General features: G+C 34.4%; 1 protein-coding gene across 4 annotated transcripts; it reads right to left on the bottom strand.

The window, feature by feature from the left end:
- Nucleotides 1–16: 16 nt before the first annotated feature.
- On the bottom strand, nucleotides 17–23,427 carry LOC106076365 (BRCA2-interacting transcriptional repressor EMSY-like). 4 transcript variants are annotated; one of them, XM_056012118.1, is made up of 27 exons: nucleotides 23,307–23,427; nucleotides 20,708–20,890; nucleotides 20,491–20,565; nucleotides 19,890–20,065; nucleotides 19,560–19,652; nucleotides 19,241–19,473; nucleotides 18,913–19,141; nucleotides 18,156–18,274; nucleotides 17,864–18,062; nucleotides 16,939–17,103; nucleotides 16,466–16,612; nucleotides 15,990–16,114; nucleotides 15,062–15,208; nucleotides 14,036–14,153; nucleotides 12,612–12,822; nucleotides 11,866–11,912; nucleotides 11,056–11,198; nucleotides 10,171–10,216; nucleotides 9,013–9,471; nucleotides 8,605–8,831; nucleotides 7,469–7,612; nucleotides 7,095–7,188; nucleotides 6,313–6,469; nucleotides 6,040–6,122; nucleotides 4,820–4,899; nucleotides 3,854–4,018; nucleotides 17–3,666 (listed from the first exon to the last, which is right to left on the bottom strand). In XM_056012118.1, the coding sequence occupies exons 2-27, from the start codon at nucleotides 20,866–20,868 to the stop codon at nucleotides 3,595–3,597; spliced, it is 3,915 nt and encodes a 1,304-aa protein (XP_055868093.1). In that variant the 5' UTR covers nucleotides 20,869–20,890; nucleotides 23,307–23,427; the 3' UTR covers nucleotides 17–3,594. The 4 variants fall into 4 exon arrangements, with proteins under 4 accessions (XP_055868093.1, XP_055868096.1, XP_055868095.1 ...); XM_056012121.1 differs by having other exon boundaries at nucleotides 9,013–9,363; XM_056012120.1 differs by having other exon boundaries at nucleotides 15,996–16,114.

Raw genomic sequence — 23,427 nt, 5'->3', positions numbered from 1 at the left:
ATGAGAACAAAGTCAGTCATGAAGAAAGTACATTTGTTTTTTTTTTTACTTCTCTCTCAGTAAGTACATCTCTCAACATGACATTAAGATGTAAATAGTACATTCGACCAATCAACATGAGCTCAACCCTATGTACATATTTACACTTGACTAAAACACACCATACAATTATGTACATACAGGGCATCTGTACATGTGACAACTTTGGTTGTCAATGAGCTAGAAACACAACAGAAAATATTACAATTAAGTATTTTATAGTAAAGAAAAATGAACGACAATGCAGTTCTTGAAACCAGCTGACATTTTAGTCTACCCAATGTTTTCTACTGCAGGAACTGTTTTTTTTTACCCAACACACAAATACGAGTGTAAGATAAGCAGATACTCTTGTAGGAAACTAAAACGGGAACTAGAAGAACAGCTTTCAGTTCACCATTTCTAAATGCCTCATCTTAGCAAAAGAATAGATGGACGTTTCAAAGAATCTAATTTGGGAAAAGATTAATAACACCAAGCAGAAAATTTAAAAGCCAACATTTGTCTCAGCTAGATCTGCCAAAGGATATACTAACCCAGGAAATAAAGTGAATGCTACATTCTGTTAAGAATCTTAATTTATTGTTAACATTCCTTAAAAAACAGCAGTGACTAGATGCTGCATTATTGCTTTATACGAAATTCGTCATTTCTTAAAAATATTAACACTGAGAAACTTTCCCAATTTAGTTTAGATTTAGAAGAGACAACTTTTACATAATCTGACACATTTTTAAAATTTAAATAAAAACATCTCGCTTTTTGAATTCCTATACCCAGCGCCACATCTTTGTACAAAATAAATAAGACTAAATTTAGCACTTGTATTTTGGCCAAACAAATACAAAGTTGCAATTACTAATTACAATAAATTGATCAAATATATTTCATCAAATACAGGATTAAAAAAACATTTCTCTTTGTTTTGCTAGCGATGTGATCAATTAAGTGAATTTTTTTATAGTTTTATAAGACTGAAGTAAGTCATAGATTGTGTCTGCTAGAGGATTAGGGACATGGGAGTACAGAACAAACACAGTTCTATTTTATTTTCATCTATGTAGTAATCAACTAAAACTACAGTCTCTCGTGTAGTAAATTTTATAGTGTCTTACTGGTCAATACATACAATGGAATAAAAATTTCATTTCGGTCAGACATTTAAAAAAAAAAAAGTTCTTCAATAAATTATGAACAAAACAATAAATTATTAACAATATAAACACTCAGAAAATAATACATTGTATAGTTGTATAATAAATGCCACATTATCTTTTGCTTTACGGAGAGAAAAAAAAACAAACAAAAGGTTTGGCACATGAAAAATGTCTCCTGTCCAAATGATCAAAAGGTTTATCAATGTATTGCTACATAATAACAGAAAGGCGGGGAACACTCCAGCAATCAGCTTTTCAAAGTAAGATTGAACTTGTCTTTACTATGTAAACTTTGTCGAGAATAACTTATTAGACTCTCACTGTTAGTAAAACGTAATCTTCTAGAAGAACAGGAGGCAGATAAAAATCACATAAAGAAGGAATGCATCAATATGATGACAAGAGAATAGCAGGTGCCGTACACTAAACAAAGTTTATTGATAACTTGATAGAATCAACCCTGTTAGAATCAACCGCGTCATTACGATCTGGAAAAGGTGGATAGTTGCAGAAGAAACAAAGTTATGGCAGGAAAATTAAGTGCATTAATCACTGCTATACCTAGAAACTGTCATTGAAACCTCCAATAAAAACTTGAAATGATAAAATAAAAAGTTTATTCAGGCTTGGTCGACATTTCTCATATCAACTGCTGTATGGCTCCTGCTGTCTCGGAAGACAATGGATGAGTCACTAGGTTTTGGCTTCATCTTGAGATTGGACAGAACCTGGTGTGACTAATCAAGCCAATTCTGGAGTGGCAGAGTTTGCCACAGTTTGTGTACCGGTATATATATATATATGCATATATTTTAGAGCTAGCTGATATGGCAGCTGTCTTTTTCTTTCTCTTAACTAAAGCAAACTATAAGATGTTTGTAAAATGTTTGACATGTTTTGGATGTTCCTTCAGAGTTGAAGATAATTTATCTTCCTAGTCCAAACCTCCCGCAGGACGACGGGGGATGGTAGCAGGGAGCATATGAACATGGGACCATCAACAAGTATGAACAATAGTCCAGAGCATATACTGCATGATCGGGCAGATATAACAAGTTAGTCATACATTTAGGGTTCTCCAATATCAATACAAACAAAATTTGAGAAATATCTTTACCTTCAATCATAAGAGTAATCATCAAGTCTTAAGATTTATAAAGAAAGCAAAATTATATGTGGCTAAGAAGACCCAGCCATGACCCACATATTTATGATGAATGAAAATTGTTTGACTAGTTTTGACAAAGTGGCCAAGTGGAAGAGCATGCTGATGCAAAGAAGCAGGTCTCAGATCATATCCTGACATTGTCATACATGTTCGTTATGGTATAGTTCTAATAGGTCTACACTAAGACACTGGTGTGTATTAGTAACCTCAAGAGACAGTAACCTATTTTAATACAATAAGCCTTACCCACTGACACTAGGAACCAGAGTATCAAATATGCTAAAAATAAAATCTAATTAAAAAACAAAACTGCTCATATAAATCAGACATATTAGTCTGTACAAATTCATAACATTGGCCTGTACAAATCAGACATTCATAACTTTGGCCTGTACAAACAAACATTCATAACATTGGCATGTCCAAGTCATACATACATAACATTGGCCTGTACAATCAAACATTCATAACATTTTCATGTCCAAGTCATACATACATAACATTGGCCTGTACAACCAAACATTCATAACATTGCCAATACAAATCAGACATTCATAACATTAGTCTGTACAAATCAAACATTCATAAAATTGGCCTGTACAAATCAAACATTCATAAAAATGGCCTGTACAAATCAAACATTCATAAAATTGGCCTGTACAAATCAAACATTCATAACATTGGCCTGTACAAATCTAATTTTCATAACATTGGCCTGTACAAATCAATTCATAACAGTGGCTTGTACAGATCACATTCATAACATTGGACTGTACAAATAAAGTAATCATAACATTGGCCTGTACAGATCAAACATTCATAACATTGCCCTGTTCAAATCAAACATTCATAACATTAGCCTGTACAAATCAGACATAAACCATTGGCCTGTACAGATCACATTCATAACATCGGCCTGTATACATCAAATTAGCTAACAATACATTTTTGAATATTAATTACCAGCAAGTGGCTGAGAGGTAAGCTTTTAGCTGCCAATCAGAAGATCTCTGGTTCTAATCCTGATGGAGGCACTGGGATATTAACTCTGTATTACCAGGAACTAAAACACACAACAGTTGAGAGTGTTTCATTTCTATACATGATTCAATGTGACCATCTAGCCTCACAATTGCAGCAAGTACTAAGTCCATACACAACTATCTCCAGATCTGCTTGACATGCTGATGGTGAGCTCAAAGTGTGTAAGATTTCATACCACCAAACTACTCATATAGCTGTCTGAGACTTTTCCTCTGCTAATCTTACTTTCTTTATTGGAGATGCTGTATTTGAAAATGCCTGGAAATTAAACAAAAAAAAAACATTTGAACTAAATGAAGAGGATAATAAGATCATGCAATCAATGAGGGGAAAAGATTTATTTGTTCTACAGCTTTTTATTTTAGGTAATACAGTTTTTAAATAGTTTCTGGGTTTTGTTGTTTTTTTTAAATAAATCTGTCAGATTTTTAAATAGTAGCACTACCTTGACTTGCTTCTCTTGTAATTTCGAAAGTTCCAACTTGTAATAGGTCATGACCTCATCGCAGTCCCTCCTGACCTTGGTTCCCTCGCTATTGTACAGGTAACAGTTGGTCTGAATAAGTTCCATGTCTGCCTGAAACTCTTCAAAGCTGCTGTACTGGCCTGTCTGTAATACACAAAGTTACATAAACAATGACATGGACTAGGCTACCAAACCTGGCGCAGAAGTATATCTGAAGGGTCTATTAGAGATACTTACAGATCTTGACATCTAATTAATACAAATACCGGTACCTATATATACATTTCTGTAATTAGTAGTTTAAAAAAAAAAAGTCATAGACAAGCAATAAATCTCTGATAAGAATATTTGAAAAGTACACTCTTCACTACTGACTACCATAGCTCAGTATTTTCCAAGAACCGGTACTTTTTAAGTGTACTTTTTATCTGAAATTTTACCCCTGCACCCTGAAATACAAATATTAAGATTTTTTTTTTTTTTTTTTTTGAAGCATATGTTACTAAAGAAACTTCTATTAACTTTTTGAGTACAGCCCAAAGCCCTGCTTACTCTAAGTTAAGACAGATTCCATTGATAGCAGTGTATTAGAAAAGTCACTATAAAAGTGTGTTGAGTGAACCAATACATCACAGCTTACACTTACAGCACAAGTAAACAAACAGAGATATAGAAAAACAAGGCTAAACTCTTGGATAGGAAACTAATAAATAAAGTGTTGATACTTTTCAACAGGTCATTCTGCAAACTGCATTTCACCAAGAAGTGATTGCCAGATAAGACTTGATTTCAATCAGCATTTCATAATTTAGTCATCTCACAACTCTGGATTTTTTTTTTCAATAGCATCCCCATAATCCAACAATCCCCTAGTTTGTGTTTCCCCAAAATCTAACAATCCCCTAGTTTGTGTTTAACAATGTCAGCAATAATCTATTTATTTACCTCTAGTTTCTTGCGCATTGTGGAGAAATCCATTGGATTTTGTATGACTGTATAGTAATCAGGAGCATCCACTGAGTCAACTGTAAAGAAAGAGGCAGAAAACTTGAAGCCACACACAGAAACAATAAAATCAATATGCTGAAGTTTCTCATGTACATAAAACATACATTTGAACATATTTTTTGATGTCCACAAAAACTTTTGGCTATTTATAATTTTTGGTTAGAGAGTTTCATTTCCTGCACCAGAAGCAACCATTTTCTCAAGCTGAACTTAAATCAAATTAGACATAAATTCTAGCTTTAATGACTGTTATTTACTTGCCTGGTACATTACAAAAAATGCTTCAAAATCTAAACATATACCATTTACCAAATCTTAATAAAACATTAGGAGGCGCAGTGGCTGAGTGGTAAAGAACTTGGCTTCCGAACTGGGGGGGTCCCAGGTTTGAATCCTAGCGAAGACTGGGATTTTTAATTTCAGAATCTTTAGGGCACCTCTGAGTCCACCCAGCTCTAAATGGGTACCAGACATTAGTTGGGGAAAAGTAAAGGCAGTTAGTCATGATGCTGGCCACGTGAAACCCTCATTAACCATGGGCCACAAAAACATAATCTTTACATAATCTGCCCTCTGGATCACAAGGTCTGAATGAGGAACTTTACTTAATTTAACATTTACAGATTTTGTAATTGGGCTTCCCCCCCCCCCTCCCCTGAAGGTTTGAATTTACTTTGTTTGGTTTGACATGAAAAATGTCTAAAAATGTGCAATCAGGATGAATCAAACACATTAAGGGTAGGTCTAGTTTTTTTAACAGTCCAAAAGTTGATCTTCAGGTTGATTGAGACTCCTAGGAGTAAGACTTTCATCATGAATAATGTTTCCAGTTCTATAGACTGTGACAGCTTCATTGATAAGAAAAATCTTGGAACCTTATAGATCTAAAGCTAAATTGACTGGGGGAGGGTTAGGAACTCGGGGAACAGATTTAGGGATTATGATCCTCTAGGGTTAATTTTCAATCTAGTTGTCAGTCCCAATGGAATGTGCCTCAACAGTATATCTTTTTAAAAAAAAAAAATTTGTTTTGGGGATTTTTGTTTCTACCTAAAAAAGAAAGTATAAAGTTTAACCGAATCTAAAAAATAATTTTCAACTGTATCTCTGTCTAAGCCAATCTTTACCTCAAATACACAACTATCTGAGCAACTCACCTGGAAATGTAAACCACTCAGCTGCAGGTATGTCACTTCTATCTCTTGGAGAACCTTTGAACCTGGCTACCTTCATTAATAAGCTAGAAAATAAATTTAAAACAAACAATAAAATTAATAAACTAGAGAGGAAACCTTTATAATTCTTTGAATTCTTTTTTTTTTCTAAATAAACACAGAAAACAAACTGAATTAAATTACAATAATTTACTAAATTAAAATTTCCATAAAATGTCTTATCTGCAATAAAAGTAAGTCTAGTAAAGAACTAACCTAAAAGCTGTCTTCACCCAACTCCCTGTCGCAGACTGCATTGTCTCATCAACACCAGAAGGATGCTTGCGCTTTCTTTTGCTGCTCCTTAACAAGCCTGTTGGGTCTGACGTGATGTGTCCATCACTGCTGGCTGTGTCCAAGTCACTGTCAGCAGCTGTTAAATAGTCAAAAGTAAAATAAATGTCAAGAAAGTGATGAGATAATTCTGGCTAGGAAGTAGTATACAGTACAAAATTGAGGCAGGCAAGCAAGTAGTGTACAGTACAAAATTCAGGCAGGCAAGCAAGTAGTGTACTGTACAAAATTCAGAAGGTTTTTCCATGCTGCCTTCAGGCGCTCAGTAAACACAACTCCGCTCGAGTCGGGTGTCAAACCCCGAGGCCCCCCCCCCTTCATAGGCAGCCAAGCCAAGCCAAGTTCAAGCGCACTTAGCCTCTCGACCACGCTTTCCAAGTACTGGAATATTAGCTTGTAGAACTGAATATTCAACTGTCAACTAGCTTTTCCCATTCTATTCAACTGTCAACCAGCTTTTGCCATTCTATTTAACTGTCAACCAGCTTTTTCCATTCTATTCAACTGTCAACCAGCTTTTCCCATTCTATTCAACTGTCAACCAGCTTTTCCCATTCTATTCAACTGTCAACCAGCTTTTCACATTCTATTCAACTGACTAATTTTTTTTGCTATTCAGATTGAGAAGACACATTTGCACATTTTGCCTACACTTAGCTCCTCAGTGATCAAAGCTGGTGACAGAGCTAAAGAAGGGCACTTACTTGACCCATTATCATCAGGCTGTAAGCTGACACAGGTCTCTGCTTGTACCACACAGGCGTCTCCGGAAGGAGTGGTCAAGCTGTCTACAACACTCTGCCAGAGATAATGATGCAAGAATATTGCTCTTAAACATTTGTATAAGAAATACAGAGATAAAGTTAACTTCCAGTGACATTGCATATAATGTTATAGTTTCATTTAATCAATTTAACTAATCCTGCAGTATTTAAAACTAAATACATCATTGTATTATAGTTATTTTCTAAGCACAAGATTTGTTTGACACTCTCTTTTAATTCAGAGAGTCACAGGATCATTTTTTTGTAATACTAATAGATATTTGTTAAAAAAAGCAACTAAGTACAATACTAACATTAACTATTACTGGTTCATCAATGCCAGCCTTCGGAGTCAATTCATCTATTTTTAATGTGATAATAGAAGGTGACTTGTCCACACTGACAGCTATTGGCAAGACATTTGATTGCGGTTGGCTTGGTTTGTGACTTAATGTGATCTGTTGGAAAAAAAAAATGCTCAGATTAATGTAATGTGAGGGAAGTAGATACATTAGACCTTGAGCAAACACTAGAGGAGCAGTGGCTGAATTGTTAAGAGCTTGGCTTCCGAACTGGGGGTACTGGATTCAAATCTTGCTGAAGACTGGGATTTTTTAATTTTGGGATCTTTAAGGCACCTCTGAGTTCACCCAACTCCAAAGGGTACCTAACATTAGTCTGGAAAATGTAAAGGTAGTTGGTCATTGTCCTGGCCACATGACACCCTCCTATACCATAGGCCACAAAAACAAATAACCTTTACATAATGTGCCCTATTTATCGCAAAGTCTGAAAGTGGGAACTTTTAACTAGACACTATAAGAGACAATTTATATAGTCAACCAAATGTTATGCACTAGCATGCATACTGATATTTTTTTCAAGACTTAAAATACATGCTGTATTAATTAAATTAAAATAAAAAAGCCTGCAAATAGTTAACAAATAAAATCATTGCCTTTTAAACTCAAATCCAACTAGAACACAAAAAAAAAACAAAAAAACTCTAGACAGCTATTTGTATGCTCTCTCCATAAAAAGACACAAAATAGAGCGGTGAGATTCATAACAAATGTTCACATTTGATTAGAATAACACCTTTGGTAGAATCATCAAATTTACAGACCCTTCAGGATAGAAGACTTAAAAATAAAAGTAACAATTATACATAAAATACTGAGCCATAATCTTCACATACAAAAACAAAACCTAATAAAAAATACTCAGACACAAAGATAAAAGCACATTTCTTGTTCCATATACCAGGACAAATTTGTACAAATACTCCTTCTAAGTCAACCAGGGAAACCTATGACTTGGCAGAATGTAAATCATTGATTAGCATGCATGACAAGATTGATCTAGGGATAAGCGTAGGATGCCATCATCTTTTTTGAAGTAACCGCCTCAGTCCGCCTGTAATTTATAAAGTAAGAGAGTACTGACTGACCTGAGCCTGAGGGAGAACGCTGATGATATTGGTGGGTGCCTTGAGGAGGGGAGTACGCATGACCTCTTGGACAGCCACAAATGGAGATGAGGATGTGGTTGAAGATATGGCTGATGATCTGGTCAGTTGGGATGGTAATGACACGAGGTGATTGCTGTGGGCTAGAAGAGATTCTTGTTGAGAAGAGGCAGGGTTCGAGACTGTCAGAATTCTGGTGCCATCTTTAGCTGGAATTCAAAGGTAAAACATTTAGTAACATTTTGTTATTTTTTTTTATAATTGTTTTACACTAGTTTAAATAGACAAACATGATCTGTAATAATTTATTTTTCAACTTCAAACTTAATTAGTGACATCTGACGAGAGAATAACAACAGAAAAGAAATGAAATACATGATTGACAATTACCTGTTTCTTCTCTTAGAACTTCTGCCATGCCTGGCCTGGTACTCACTGACGGGTCAGTAGATATGTGAGTCACACTTGGGGCGGATGACTTCAACTGCCCATCACCAGGGGGAATGTCCAATTCGATATCATCTTCCTCTTCATACTCTCCGTCCTCCTCATCCTCCTCATTGTAGGAGTCCAGGTTGATTTGAGCCTCGGCCAGCGAGCTACTGAGCAGGTCAAGTGGGGGTTGTTTCACTGTCTGGGCCATGACAACTGGATCTGCAGCAGCCTGGACCGATATTGTTGCTGGTGGTGGTGAGGCTGGCGACGCTACGGATGTCAGGGTGTAGCTGACAGACACCTGACCTGAATGGACAGAGTCACAATTGTAACTATCGGCTTGGGGATCACTGGCCGTTACCTGATAAAACAAACCAGTTTGAGTGTCCAGTTGGCCTTCCTTAAGTCCTTCTTCTGTTAATTAAAGAATGGTAAATAGAGAAAGGATTTAATCACCGGTACTGCCAATAAGAGAGAAGTCAGTTCATTTCTGTTCAAAGTTGTCTATGTCCACTTCTACTTCAAGTTTAACATATGAACCATGCAAATAAAAATGAAAATGTTTTTACCCTAATGTCTTTGAATATTTTATTAGATGATATGTTTTTTTTCTTTTCTAGATTGTCTCTAATTTTAATAATACTACATATATTGGGTTATGCTTGTTAAGTGTGAATATTAAATAATGATAATAAATGTCAACAGATACAAAATTCAGGATACAAAATTCTTATATTGGTTTGACAAAATTTTTGGAAAGTTTGAAAATTTATTAAAGCCTCAAAAAGAAACCTGCATTGAATACTGTATAAGAATAAATCACTGAATCAGACTCTTATTAGAATTATATTCAAAGGCAAAGAAATAGGATGGTCATGCGGTATGCGCTCTGGACTGTAGTTCGGTCGTCTCAAAATTGCTGGGTTCAAACTCAGCCCGCTGCCATCCTTCATCATCCTGCATGAGGTTTGGGCTAGGATGTAAATTATCTTCAACTCTGAAGCAACTATTAACACATTCAAGTAAATGTTTACCCATCAACATTTTTAGAAACAAAATCATTTTCATGTACTAACATTTGGATCCAAAAATTTGCAAAAAGAAAAGGATTACCTGGTGATATGTCCACACCAAAAGGTTTCTTGGTTTGAAGATTTATCTGGGGAGTAATTCATTGCTTGAAATATACTTAACTCAGAGAATATGGATAATTACAATTAGAAAATATTTTGTCTCAATTTGAAGCTCAACTTAAGACAAATGAAGGTTTATATGTTGTAGTGGCAGAAAAACTAATCAAAACCTGTAAAACAAAGCCTCAGAACAAAAAAGGAATGTCGAATACATGCCAACTAGGAGCTACATCGACTAAAAAATGTGTTTCCTTAATCTTGCAGGTGTGGCTGACTGGCATTAACTGCTTGGCTAACTATCAAGGGGATGAGTTCAAATCCCGACTTGAGTTGACTTTGCTGTGGCAGAACAAAAAACTTTCTCTAATATACCCATCCCCCTACAGGTCGACAAAAGAGATTGGACCACAGTGCACTGAGCCAAAAGCAATTTAAAAGAAAAAAAAGATTTAAAACAATAGAAAATATGAAGAAAATTAGATTAGGTTAGAGCCCTTAGCAGACTTAGACTGCAAACTCAAAGAAATACAAATGTGAGAATTTTGTTTTATTGGCAAGAAAAATAATTCATTCTAAGTGTGACTTTATCAAAAAAACACAAACCTTGGGAAATGAACATAGTTTAAAAAAAACTGATTTTATGTTTCAACTAACAGTGAATATAAATGCTTTTAAAGTTTCTTTACAAATTATGAATTAAGGTGTAAAACTAACTTAGATTTCCAATCAGACCAAAATAACAGACTATGCTAGAAGACAACCATCTAGTGTTAAAAAATGGCTAAAGCATGGATAGATCACATTTCACCCAGGCGTAACGTTGTCTGGTTCTGAAATTGAAGAACAACTTAACTATAACTTTTACCTCTGGCTGAACATGGATGTGGTGGGTAGCAGGAGGAAGAGCACTTTGAATGCTGGGAAGAATCGTCCCAGAAGTGGAGACTGGCAATGCATCTGTTTCAGTGAGGTCTACTACTTCCTTATTCAACAAGGACATAGCTTGTTCTGGAATATACAATGAAAACATTTTTATGGCCTAGCCAACAAAATCTTGTAGCAAAGCTATGTACTGTAAAGTCGAGAAAACTAGAAAACTAGCATATATATATATATATATAAAAAAATGTTCATATAAAATTGCAAGTTTGTTTTTTTTTAAATGGAAATATCCTATAACTTAATAAAACCCTATAGAATGTTGAAGTGTGTACAACATATTTCTTGTAGACAATTATTATTATGAAAGTAAGAAAATTTTTTTTTGAACATTTAATCAATAAAAAAAACTTGTAATATTTATTAACTGTTTAAGAGAGCCTCAGTTGTGCATTATTATACCTACTCCCCTGAAACGAGTTATGGACAAAGTGAATCATAAGAAATGTATTTAAAAGCCTTTTTTTTTTTTAAAAGGTCAAACTGTCAGTGGAAACAATAAATTGTGAATACATTTTTATACCTAAACAGAGTTTTTATATAGAAATTTTTATACATGCATACAGTGTAATTCAATATTCTTTTGTCTGATACACACATTTGATACGATTACCCAGGAATGACAGTGTGTAAGAATGACTAAAAAGTTCTAATTTACAAACACAATTTGTGCAGGCTTCCTTTGTTTTTCTTGCTATTAAATTTGAAATTATTTCTCCTGATTAAATTACCTTACCCAGAGTAAAAACTTGCTCAGCTCCGACGTCTGCATCCTGGATAGTACTGAAAATAAACAGCACAATGAATTAAACATCTACAAGCCAACAACTTAATTTGAACTAAGACAAAGGCAGTAAAGGATTAAAAAAAAAAAAAAAAAAAAAAAAAAGAAGAATAAATTTTATAACTATTAAGCATTGAACAGCAATATCTGAATTGAAAAAAAAACAACAAAAAAAAACAACTGATTGTCAGGGGGAGGTTTGGTGAGAGTGAATATGTTACCTTGATATTTTGGTATGATATATCCCCTTGTTTATGTACTCAAAGGTTATGATTGTGAATAGTCTTGCATGTGTTATGAACTGAATGATTTAGTCCTCCTTGAATGTGTGAGAGAGTGTGTTAGTCAGTGAGGTCTTGTCCCCGACCCTGGACTGGTGGTTGTTTACTAATATTAATATTTATTATGTATTATTTCTGCTCTATTGGATATTAAAGTATTATTTGTTATTCATGGATCTGAAGTTGAAGTATATTTAGCATTAATTGTTCTTGATTGTAATTATTAAGTAAACCCCTAATGAGCCAAGTCAAGCAATAAAAAGAAACCCAACACTGATCAGAAATGAAGCAAGTAAATAACTGATGGAAAGTCAATAAATCTCAACAACTGAAATAATTTTTGTCTTTACAATTTCTTTTCAGTAAAAAGAATAGTAAGTGCTGGTAAGGGGAGAGAACAGTATTAAGAGGTTAAACCTTTTATCAGCAGACGCGATGCCAAAGGTAAACCCTTCTTCCTCATTATCATCAGTAACTTCCTGTATAAACTGACGTCTCTGCAGAGGCAGCCGAGTAAGCTGCTGGGGATGACTTATCCTGAGAGGGGATGATCCTGTCAGTGCCATTGTGGATACTGTATGCGATTGACCTTCAGTGCTTTCAAAGTCGTACGGGTCAGTGCCTTGAGCTGTTCATAATAAATGTTTTCATAAAAATCATATGGGACACATTCTGATGACATTACACAAACATAAAAAAAAAAAAAATCAACAATTTCACCAAAACAATTTTCTGTAAAGGAGGAGAAGACATAAAAAATTTAAAAAATCTGATTGTCACAACAGTTTCAAGTCTTAAGGGCCTGGTAGAAGACACACATTCACACGCTTAGAACTACATTTTCTTTTGTCCTTTTGAATCCAATCGTTTCCCAACTAAAATACACGACATCATTCGATAGGAACAAATGGGGCAAGTTTATGTGTTGTTTTGTTTATAGTCATTAAGAACTTGATGGTCTTGAATGTTATAGTCTCAGCAAAATGGGCAAGATTGAAATACAGTCAAAGACTTAACATGGACACTGGCACTAAGACTTAACATGGACACTGGCACTAAGACTTAACATGGACACTGGCACTAAGACTTAACATGGACGCTGGCACTAAGTCTTAACATCTACGCTGGCATTAAGTCTTAACATGGACACTGGCACTAAGTCTTAACATGGACGCTGGCACTAGGTCTTAACATGGACGCTGGTACTAAGTCTTAACATCTACGCTGGCATTAAGTCTTAATATGGACACTGGCACTAAGTCTTAACATCTACACTGGCACTAAGACTTAACATAGACACTGGCACTAAGTCTTAACATGGACACTGGCACTAAGACTTAACATGGACACTGGCACTAAGACTTAACATGGACACTGGCACTAAGACTTAACATGGACACTGACACTAAGTATTAATATGGACACTGGCACTAAATGGAACAGATAAACCTTGTGTCAGTTTAGAAATTGTAAGACACTGGAATTCTTTAAGGTGTTTCAATCCTCCATGCAATATCAATAGCAAGTGTTACCAAAGAGGTTCTTTAGTACAATGATGTACAGAAAATGAATATTTTAATTATTGTTTTGAAACATTAGCTGTTATGCCAAGTTTTAAGCAATAATCTAACATTGACATGCATTATACATTACTGGCTACAGAACATTCCAAGTTATTTCAATGCATAAAAAAAAAACAGAATAAAACATTTTAGTCTATATGACTATATGAGAATATTATATTCCCAGAATTTTACCATAAAACAAAATTAAATCTTTGATACTATTCAATGCTATTAGAAAAACAAAAACAAAAAAAAAGCCAATAATAATGAAGCTACCTGTTGTTTCAACTGTTGCGCCATCTGGTGGAATCCCAACGGCCTGTATAAGTTCTGCTAGCAAAGATGTCCCTTTACCATCATTGTCTGTACGGGGACGATGTATTATTGAAATCGGCTAAACAAAAAGAAATCCAGAAAAGAATTAAGCAGAGTTGGGTTGCTATCAAAATTACAAACTGGAAATTATTGTATGCTCTGTATATTTATCTTTTCTATGATTTCTATATTGTAAGGTTTTTGTGAGTGTCCTAACAACATTTCTAAAGCAATTTATTTTTAATACATCTTTTGACTCCATAAAAACAATTATTTTGTAGTGTGACCAATTGTTGAAATAAAGTTCAAATAGATAACCAAAACAAAAGTGGTACAGTTCCTAATTTACTGAAATTCTATGCGAATCAACACAAAAAAGACTGTCTAAAAAGGATTGATGAGTTTGATGAGTTATGTTTCAGTAAGAACACAGGGAAAAACTCTGCATGCATTAAAAAAAAGAAACAAATTGTGTTCTCTGCTGGCAAATTCAGTTTCAAAATCATATGGTCAATACTTAATCTAATTAAATAACAAAAATGATGTGTGAATAAATAGATCTTAGGCTGAAAGTGGAAATGGATTGATCATACCCTTAGGAAAGATACCAACAACAGAGATAGACAGGCCTTAGAGTGAAACTCCCAAGGCACAAAATGCAGGGGAAGACCAAAAAGAACATGGTGACACAATGTTCTAGATAAAGCAGAGAGGACAGAAAAGAGTTGGGAAGCCATTCAAAAAAACTAGCAAGTGACTGGAGAGTGGCATGTTTTTACTGAGGACCTAAGTTCCACGAGGAATGAAAAGAAAAGATGATGATGATAAAACTGCATTTAAGCTGTTTTTTTTTTTTATGTCTTTGAAAAGACCATAATCAGTCATTGCATCACATTTAGGTCATGTTAGAAATAAGAGTCAACTTGGCTTCTCACTATAACAATATTAACTAAACTAACATATGTAGATAAAGAAAGATGAACAAACCCGAACTTGCTTGGCCTCCCCACTTCCACTGCTGGTAGTTATGATAACTCGTCTTTCTCCTCCTCTTAATGTGGACCCTGTCATTGACTGAGCAGCCGTGATCACATGACCTCCTTGAGCATCCTTGTGAACTAGCCCCATCAGTTCCTATGTAGGTTAGTGACACAGAGGATTAGATGAGGATATCATATAGTATCAATCTATTTGTTAAAAATGTAATTAAATTAGTATAATACAGTCCTGGATATACATGCAAAAACTTTTATTTTAAATTTGAAAGTCAAAACTAAATAAAACAGCAAGCACTAATTAACATCCAAATAACAGCTCTAATTGTCAAACAAATTGTTCTCTAATCTAAAATCGCAGACTTACTTAATAAGCGTTAATATGTGTGTCATGGATAACTGAAATTTTTTTTGATTGAAACTATAATCTGGATTTAGGACTGTAAAATGTTTTACATGTTTCAGATGTTCCTTACAGAGTTGAAGATAATCTACTTGCTAGTCCAAACTTCCAGCAGGACGACGGGGGAATGGCAGCAGGGAGGGTATGAACCCTGGACCATCAAGACAACCACACGACAGTCCAGCGCACATACAACACGTCCAGGCAGCCATCTACTGCCAGCACCACAAAAACAACACTTAGTGACCATATCAAATTAATTTAATGGAGGATGATATCAACTGGCCCAGAAATCCTTTAATGCCATATCAGTAATTAATTAATTTCCTTAACCTTTTGGACTTAGTTCTGAGAGGTTCACTGCCATCAGCTTTATCTTAAGAAAGACATTTTGAGCTTACAAATAGTAAAAGCCTAAAAGTATCATTTCCAAACTGTTTGGTACTGAGCCTGACATTAGAGTCCTAACACTTCTGAAGTATTTATTTGAACAAGTAGAGTAGTAAAATTGATATACATTTACTTTGTCAATAGCTCCTGGTAAAGTTGATGTTGTAATCGTCCTGATGTTAGTTCCGGCCTGTCCTTGAGGAAACCTGGGATGTTGTGTCTTCTGGACAACTATGACATTAGGCTTGGATACTGTTGAACAATTGTAAAAAGCTTTCAACTAATATGAAATAAAATGAGTGAATTCTATATGTTTAAATTTTACATGCCATGTAATCAAAGTTGTGTAACTAAATATTCGTAAAGTAGCAGACCTGTTTAAACATTTTACATCATTGTTTAAGCAAACAGCTTTGAATAAAGCTAAACATAAGACCAACACTATAGATTATAGACCAAAGCTAAGTCTAAGACCAAGGTTAAGGACTAAGGCTAAGACTAAGATAAGATAAGACTGCTTTGTTGGTCAGTATTGGAAATGTATGATGATTACAAAATTTTTTTTCCCCTTTAAAACAACAACAAAATTCCACTGCCTGTTACCCGTAGTGCTTCCAGAGCCTGTCTTTACAGCAGTCAAGTGCAGTGTCTTGGGGTTAACAGTCACAACATTGGTTGCCTTAGCTGTGGTTGCTATGACTCTTCCTCCTGGAGATGTTATGTTCAATACTTTGGCCTCTCCATGGTGAGCTAGAAAAGTTGAAAATAAGCAAGATTATTAGGACATTATACGATCCTGTGAATTTTCTCAACCATTTGAAAAAAATAAAAAACAGCCAATCTTTCGTTTTCTTTGTAATATCTTGTAATTCACCAAGCCACCCACTAAGCTAGACCCATCTACCTCAGTTGCATTGCATGAGGTTTGGACACAGAACATAGTAATCTTAAACGAGTCAAACATTTTATCAAATTTAAGGGACTACAAGGCAAAAAAAAAGGACTTAGTCTAAGCTAAACCATTAATAGCATGTACAAACTGACTCATCATGCAGCACACAGTATATCTAACATACCTGAATATGAAGATATAGACCTAGGTATCATAGTCACTCCTGCGGAACTCCCTGTTGTGGACTGACCGGTGTTGACCATAACCACTGGGGTGTTCCCAGCACCAGTGACCTGGATAGGTTTAGGTAAAATTTTGCTGGTACTACTCTGTGTAATTATCTTAACACCTGGGTGGGAGATCAAAGCTTTAATTTATGCAAATCTATACATCAGTCATCCAAGAATAGAAATAATTAGCAAGTGATGTTTTAAAGCACACAACAACCAACAGATCAACAGTTAATTATATTTACATCAGCACTTACCATCCATAATATAGTTTTTGAATGGTTGTTAGACTTTCAAACATTTTAATCTTGATATTGTTTTAAATTGCATGATTCATTATGGCATCAAGATATTTAAAAAAAAGATCTAAATGAATGTTCATATCTCAGCTCTTATTCTCCAAGGAGCTTATCCTATTCTCTACTGCTTTTATATGCTGAATGACAGGTGAAAGTGGGCTAAAATATTTTTTTTTTTGTTTTCTTTATTATTAAAAAATTAGTGTTTTTTTTATAAAACCTGACCAATAACTATACTAAATAAATGTCCGTAAAAATATGTAATCGTGGCCCATGGAATGATACAAAGAGTTTAAAAAAATATAATATTGAGATTCATAAATATTTGTCTTTTTGGAGTGAATTTAATTTAACATTTGAAAAGAAAATAGGATAAACAGAAAATAATTTTGTAAATTATATAAATTGCCCCTCCCCCTTTAAAAAAAAAAACATTTCATTAATATTAAACAAATGTCAATGTTTTCACAATAGCATTATCTCACATCTAGATAGAAACAAGTCCACAGACTTCCATGTCATTCCATGGGCCTCATTTTTTTTCTTTACACAAAGACTTAAGTAACTGGGCTAGTGATACCTTCTTGCTTTATCTGAATAGTTGGTTTGTTGAGTGTTTTCACTTGAATACTGCCAGGTATATGCTGAGATGGGGTCACCTGAACAGCTGCGGATGTTGTATGCTGGGGCTGCGGCACCTGTATTCTAGCTGATATATTCTGTGTAGGGGAGACTAGCTGAGGGCCCATTGGTATTACTACACCTGGCTTGGACTGCGGCTAAACATATAAAAATAGTTCAATTAATTAACACTTTATCATTCCAACAAAGAAAGATCATAGTAGTCACCTTTAAAAAAAAAAATTACTTACAACCATAGCTGGGTATCGCTGGCGGGGTACAATTCTTGGTCTAACTTTGCCTAAACCAATTTGAACAGAAGGGTTGAACATAGCAGGTGATGAACTGATAGTAGATACTGGCATATTCCCTGGAATATCAAAGCCAAAATGTAGCAAAAATAAATAAATAAAAAAGCAATTTCATTCAATTGGTCAATTAGTTTACCAATACAGTGTGGAAAACAAAAATGCCTACAAGTAAAATGCCTACAAGGTAGTGATGTGAATGTTACAGGCATGTGTTTAAGTGTTAAGTAAGTCAGTGTGTATGAGAGGGTTAAACAGACGGAGGAATAACAGGGAGATAGGCAAATATTTTTTTTTTTTAAAGAAAGGAGTTTGTTGTGGGACATTTTGATTTTGTGAATAAAGTGATTGAGACATATTTTAAGAGTTCTTTTCGTTAATTATATAGGTTTATCTATACATGTTAAATGCATCACAGACAGGTTGTATTAGGCATCCGGTATACAATCCAGAAAATCTACTTAACATTAGGTAACAGCTTTCTCTTCTAAAGCAAGTTTTTAAATAAATAAAGCAGTATTTTTTTAAAGTCAGTAGAACTGACACCTCAATATTTCCCAAGTCTAGTTACCTGCAGATCTGAGACATGGACATAATGGCCAACCCTCCAACCTCAAGATCTCACAAGTCTAATTACCTGCAGATCTACGACACAGAGATAATGACAATCACACATCATATATCACACAAGTTTAGTTACCTGCAGATGATACCAGACTGGATGCTGTTGGTACAGCAGCTGGGTAGGTTGAGACTACTTGAGCAACAGAGGTTGATGGTCCTCCAGGGATCAGGACAGAAGACCTCGGCAAACTGGTGCCGCCATATGTAGTCAGAGTGGTGGTTGGGGTCCTGACAATAGGTACTGACAGGGAACGCTGAATCACTGTGGTGCCTGAGACAGGACCAGCACTTGTCACTAGTATGACCTTTCAATTAGAGTAAACATTTTTAACATAGAATGGCATATCTACAAACTTTGATGAGAGTTAATGAAATGAAAGCTTACAGAAAACTATAAAAAATACCTTTGGAGGCTGTGAGGTAGACTGAACTGTAATTGGCCGACCTTGTGGACTTTTACTGATAGTTATTTTGACAGGCGAGGAGCCAGGTAAAGTAGCCGAGGCTGTAGTGTATGTTATACGAGGTGTCTGAGTTGAGACAGAGGCAGCACTATTGCTATCTGTTGATAAACTGCGATTACTGCTTCTGCGGGATGGAGTGCTGAGATCCTCATCATCCTCTTGATTGAGCATTCCTTCGATAACAAAAAATAATATTTACATTGAAAAATAACAATTCATTGTCAGTAAGCCAATTAAAAGTAAAGTATCTATTGATTACCTTTGATATGAATGGATGTTCCACTGGGTAGAACTACGACATTAGATGTAGGACTTGTGGAGCGAGGTGGTTTAGGCAGTGTAGCAGTGGCACCTTAGAAAGTGATGACATAATTAATTGAAGGTAATGTAAATTATAAAAATTCAATTAAAATATTTTAGCAGTGGCACCTTACAAAGTGATGACATAATTAATTGAAGGTAATGTAAATATAAAAATTCAATTAAAATAATATATTCTTTTTCGCTAACCAAAGACCAATAATGCCGCCTCCACATTAAGTGCATCCCGTTTGAGGCAGCTAGCGCACACATACATTGCAACACTTACCATCTTTATTGGCTGTTTGAGAAGGAGGCGGAAGGGAGGCGTTCTTTTCCATCATCGCGCTGGCTGCTTGATTGGCGGTTGCTGTAAAAGCTGTCTGCGGAACAAGCCTAGGCATAAGTGGAACTAGGCGCCTTCCTTCTATAGTCCACTCGGCAATGCTGATTGTACCAGCTATACTATAAGTGTTAAAAAATGTTATAATATTTTGTTATTTTTATTTGTAAAGCAGCATTTTTTTTAAATATAATCTTTACTATATTACCTTTGAATATTATACTTGTACAAGAGCTAAACAGAAAATAAGTTTCTCCCTCTGGAATATAATATATAATCACCAATTTTTGCTCATAAATTTTTTTTTTAGCATAAAGAATACTAAACACTGAGGCTTACAGAAGGATTTATAGCTCGCAAGTTGTTGCCCTTGTTACCAAATTTTATAACATGAAAGAAACAATTAGTAAATTATTGTATAATTAATGTTTAGTAACAGCTTTTTTCCATTAATTAAAACTAATGGTATAGCATAAAATAAATATTAAGTGGTTTTGTTGTGTTTTTTTTTGTGAGTTTTGGTTTAAAAAAAAAATTCAACACCTACTTGTCAGCTATTGTAGCCAATTTCTCATCATTGATTGCTCTTCTAACTTCTGCCCTGTGCCGTTCAGTAGATATACTGTGAGTAGAAATTAGTTAAATTTTATCAGAAAAAAAAATTAGAGCATAATTAAAGGAAAATAAATTATAAATGTTTTATCTTACAGTTATATATACATCAAATCAGAGCATACAAAAACTTAGATAGAAGAAAGTATTACCTTAAAGTTTGTTGCAAATCTTGAAGAATTTTTTTTTTATCTTTTGATAGGTCCCCCTGTGCCCTGAAGACAGAAATAATCGAAGCATATGCTTCCAACTCCAAACGACGCAATATCCTTTTTGACTCATCTTTGGTGTAATCAAGGAGCATTGGCCACATTTTGCTCTGAAAATCATCTAACCTGTAACAAACCAAAAGCAGAACAATATTAAGTCTGCACATTGTAGACAAACAATTAGAAGCAGACATTACCACAAAAAAAAAAAAAAAAAAAAAAGATTTAATAGTTCATGTTATGTAATAGTCACATGTGATCTGCTGCTGCTGTGATTGTTTACTTCTCTATGTCTGCATGTACTTGCTAACAAGCAGAAGCTAATGTTTTTTCACTGTTCCTGAAGTATTAACAGCAATCACAGCCAAGCAAAAAATAAAGTCCTTTTTATCAAGCATGTTATGGGTGGGTTATGGGACTTATTTCAACTTACTTTACCAAAGTTATTTAAGTAAAGAAATCTTTTAAAAGGAAAAATGGAAATAGTAAAAAGAAAAAAAAAAATTTCAGTTTACAACAGAAGCTTATTATAAGAGAACATTATATTGTTTTTATTAAACATTTTTAGAAATGATAGACTTAAAAAACTCCCAGGGAAGTGTGCACATCTTGATTTGCTAAACACATTTTTTTTGGGTTGTTTTTTTTTACAACCACCAGTGTTCTCCCAGCATTTTGTGAATTGTAGTGTCTTTAACATAGAACACTTTTAAGCTAGAGTTCTATTTGTAAAACACCAAATTCATAAAGAGAATTAAAATATTATATATTTATTAATTAGTAAATTAACAAATTCAATCTAAAAATGACTGGGAAATAAAAGTAGATAGCTTACAGACAAAGATCAGATGGATAACGTGGAGAAAGACAACAGGAAGAAAATGGATGGATGACTATTAAACTAACTGACCCATTTATGTAACAATCATGATATAAAACCATGATACCTTTACTTATTAAGTCACAAGCCTACTAAATTGACTTTTATATTCTTTATCCTCTACAATTACAACTTGCGTAAGTCATCCTGATCAATCTAAACCTATACTGGAGCTAACTGATCTATTAAAAGCATTATTAGTTTATAGTCCAGGTAGACCTAGACTTTAGATTAGATCTTCACATTTTCCTTTCTGCAGGAAAGTTGGGGCACTACACAAGATCTGTTGATCATCTTTTTCCATTCCTGTCTTTTGCCTTGGATAGAATCTCTTCCAATGACTGGCTAGTCCATTCTTTTATGTTGTCTTCCCTTTGCTCTCTCTGTCTACCTGGTACTGTTCCCTCAAGAAAGATCTTTGCAAGGTCTAGGTACCTTGTGATATGGCAATAAAATTTTAGTTGGGTAGGATTCTCCTCTACAATTCTACAATCAGTCATCATCCAAGATTTGCAGCATATAAGAATGAGGCTTTGACCAGGAAGCGCATTACTCTTATTTTAGTGTCGAGGGCTAGGCTTTTGTCTTTCCAGATTGTTTCGAGTTTTGCAATTGTGCATTGTGGACTGTGCAAATCTTGACAATAACTCAGGTATTTTAAAGCACTGACACTTCATTTGCATACAATATGTACCATATGCTGCAGAAATCTAGTCTGTGCGCATGACCAAGTCAGCTAACTCTTCTTCTGTCACTGCCAGATTAGATAGATCTGATATATATATATATATCCACACCAGTCGTAAAAAAAATTCCAGGTTACTTATATGAACAAAAACAAAAAAATTTACTGATGTTTATAAATAAAATAACTTTTAAAGCACATGATCTACTATATTAAAACAAAATACAAATAAAACAATATCACTTGATTTTGTTAACTTAAGTCGATGATTCAGGCAACCCATTTCATTCTCCAATAACATTAGGCTGACTAGTTCTAGCGTAATAAATGTGCCTCTAATTCTTCCTGAGTATTTCATTAGGTTTTGTTTTTCTATTATTTGTAAATTATGGTTTAGTGTTTTGTTTATTATAGTAAATTATAGATTAGAATTAGATCCTAGATAGAATTCTAGATCTAGATAATAGATTCTAGATTTCTAGATTATACTTGATTTTTATTCTTCTGTCCTGATGTGTCTTAATAACTTAATATTATAATAAGTCTGTGAACTCTGTCTCTAACTCAAGGAGTCAAGAAGTCTAAAGTGAAAATCTACTCTAACTTAGTTTAAGTTTAAGACTAAGACACTCTAGATTGTCTAGATTCTAGATCTAGATCTAAGACTAGTCTAGTAGTCACTAGTGATTTTACTAAGAAATCTATATAAAGGATAAACTATTATAGATATTATAGATACTGGTATACCGATAGAGGTCTAGATACCTGCCAGTTGAATAGCCTTGGGCTAGGCATAGACTGGACAAAAATAAAAGAAAAAAAACCTGTGACAAGTATTTTTGAGTGAAAGTTGAACGTCAGATCGAGCTCTCACTGCTGGCTAAAAAAAAAGTACCGACTTTGACAGCATAAATACAGCTGTTTAAATAACCTGTGCAAGAAACCAATAGTGAAAATAAATTTAACTGCATAACTACCTTTAAAAAGCCTATAATCACCGTGAAAAACACTATTATATTATCAATTATAATTATTTGCTTATAGAATTGTTTATGCCAAGTGAAAAAAGTACAGTTTTGCCTCCATCTTGGTAATTTG

The sequence above is a fragment of the Biomphalaria glabrata genome, chromosome 15, assembly GCF_947242115.1.
Source record: "Biomphalaria glabrata chromosome 15, xgBioGlab47.1, whole genome shotgun sequence".
NCBI lineage: Eukaryota > Metazoa > Mollusca > Gastropoda > Planorbidae > Biomphalaria > Biomphalaria glabrata.
This window is presented reverse-complemented; position numbering and strand designations above follow the sequence as displayed.

Coding starts and splice junctions, on each gene's coding strand:
- LOC106076365 (XM_056012118.1), bottom strand. CDS start 20,868: ATGTGGCCAATGCTCCTTGATTACACCAAAGATGAGTCAAAAAGGATA. Junction 19,653..19,889: donor TCAAACAGCCAATAAAGATG/GTAAGTGTTGCA, acceptor TCACTTTCTAAG/GTGCCACTGCTACACTGCCT. Junction 4,900..6,039: donor TGAGTGGTTTACATTTCCAG/GTGAGTTGCTCA, acceptor CTTTCTTTACAG/TTGACTCAGTGGATGCTCCT.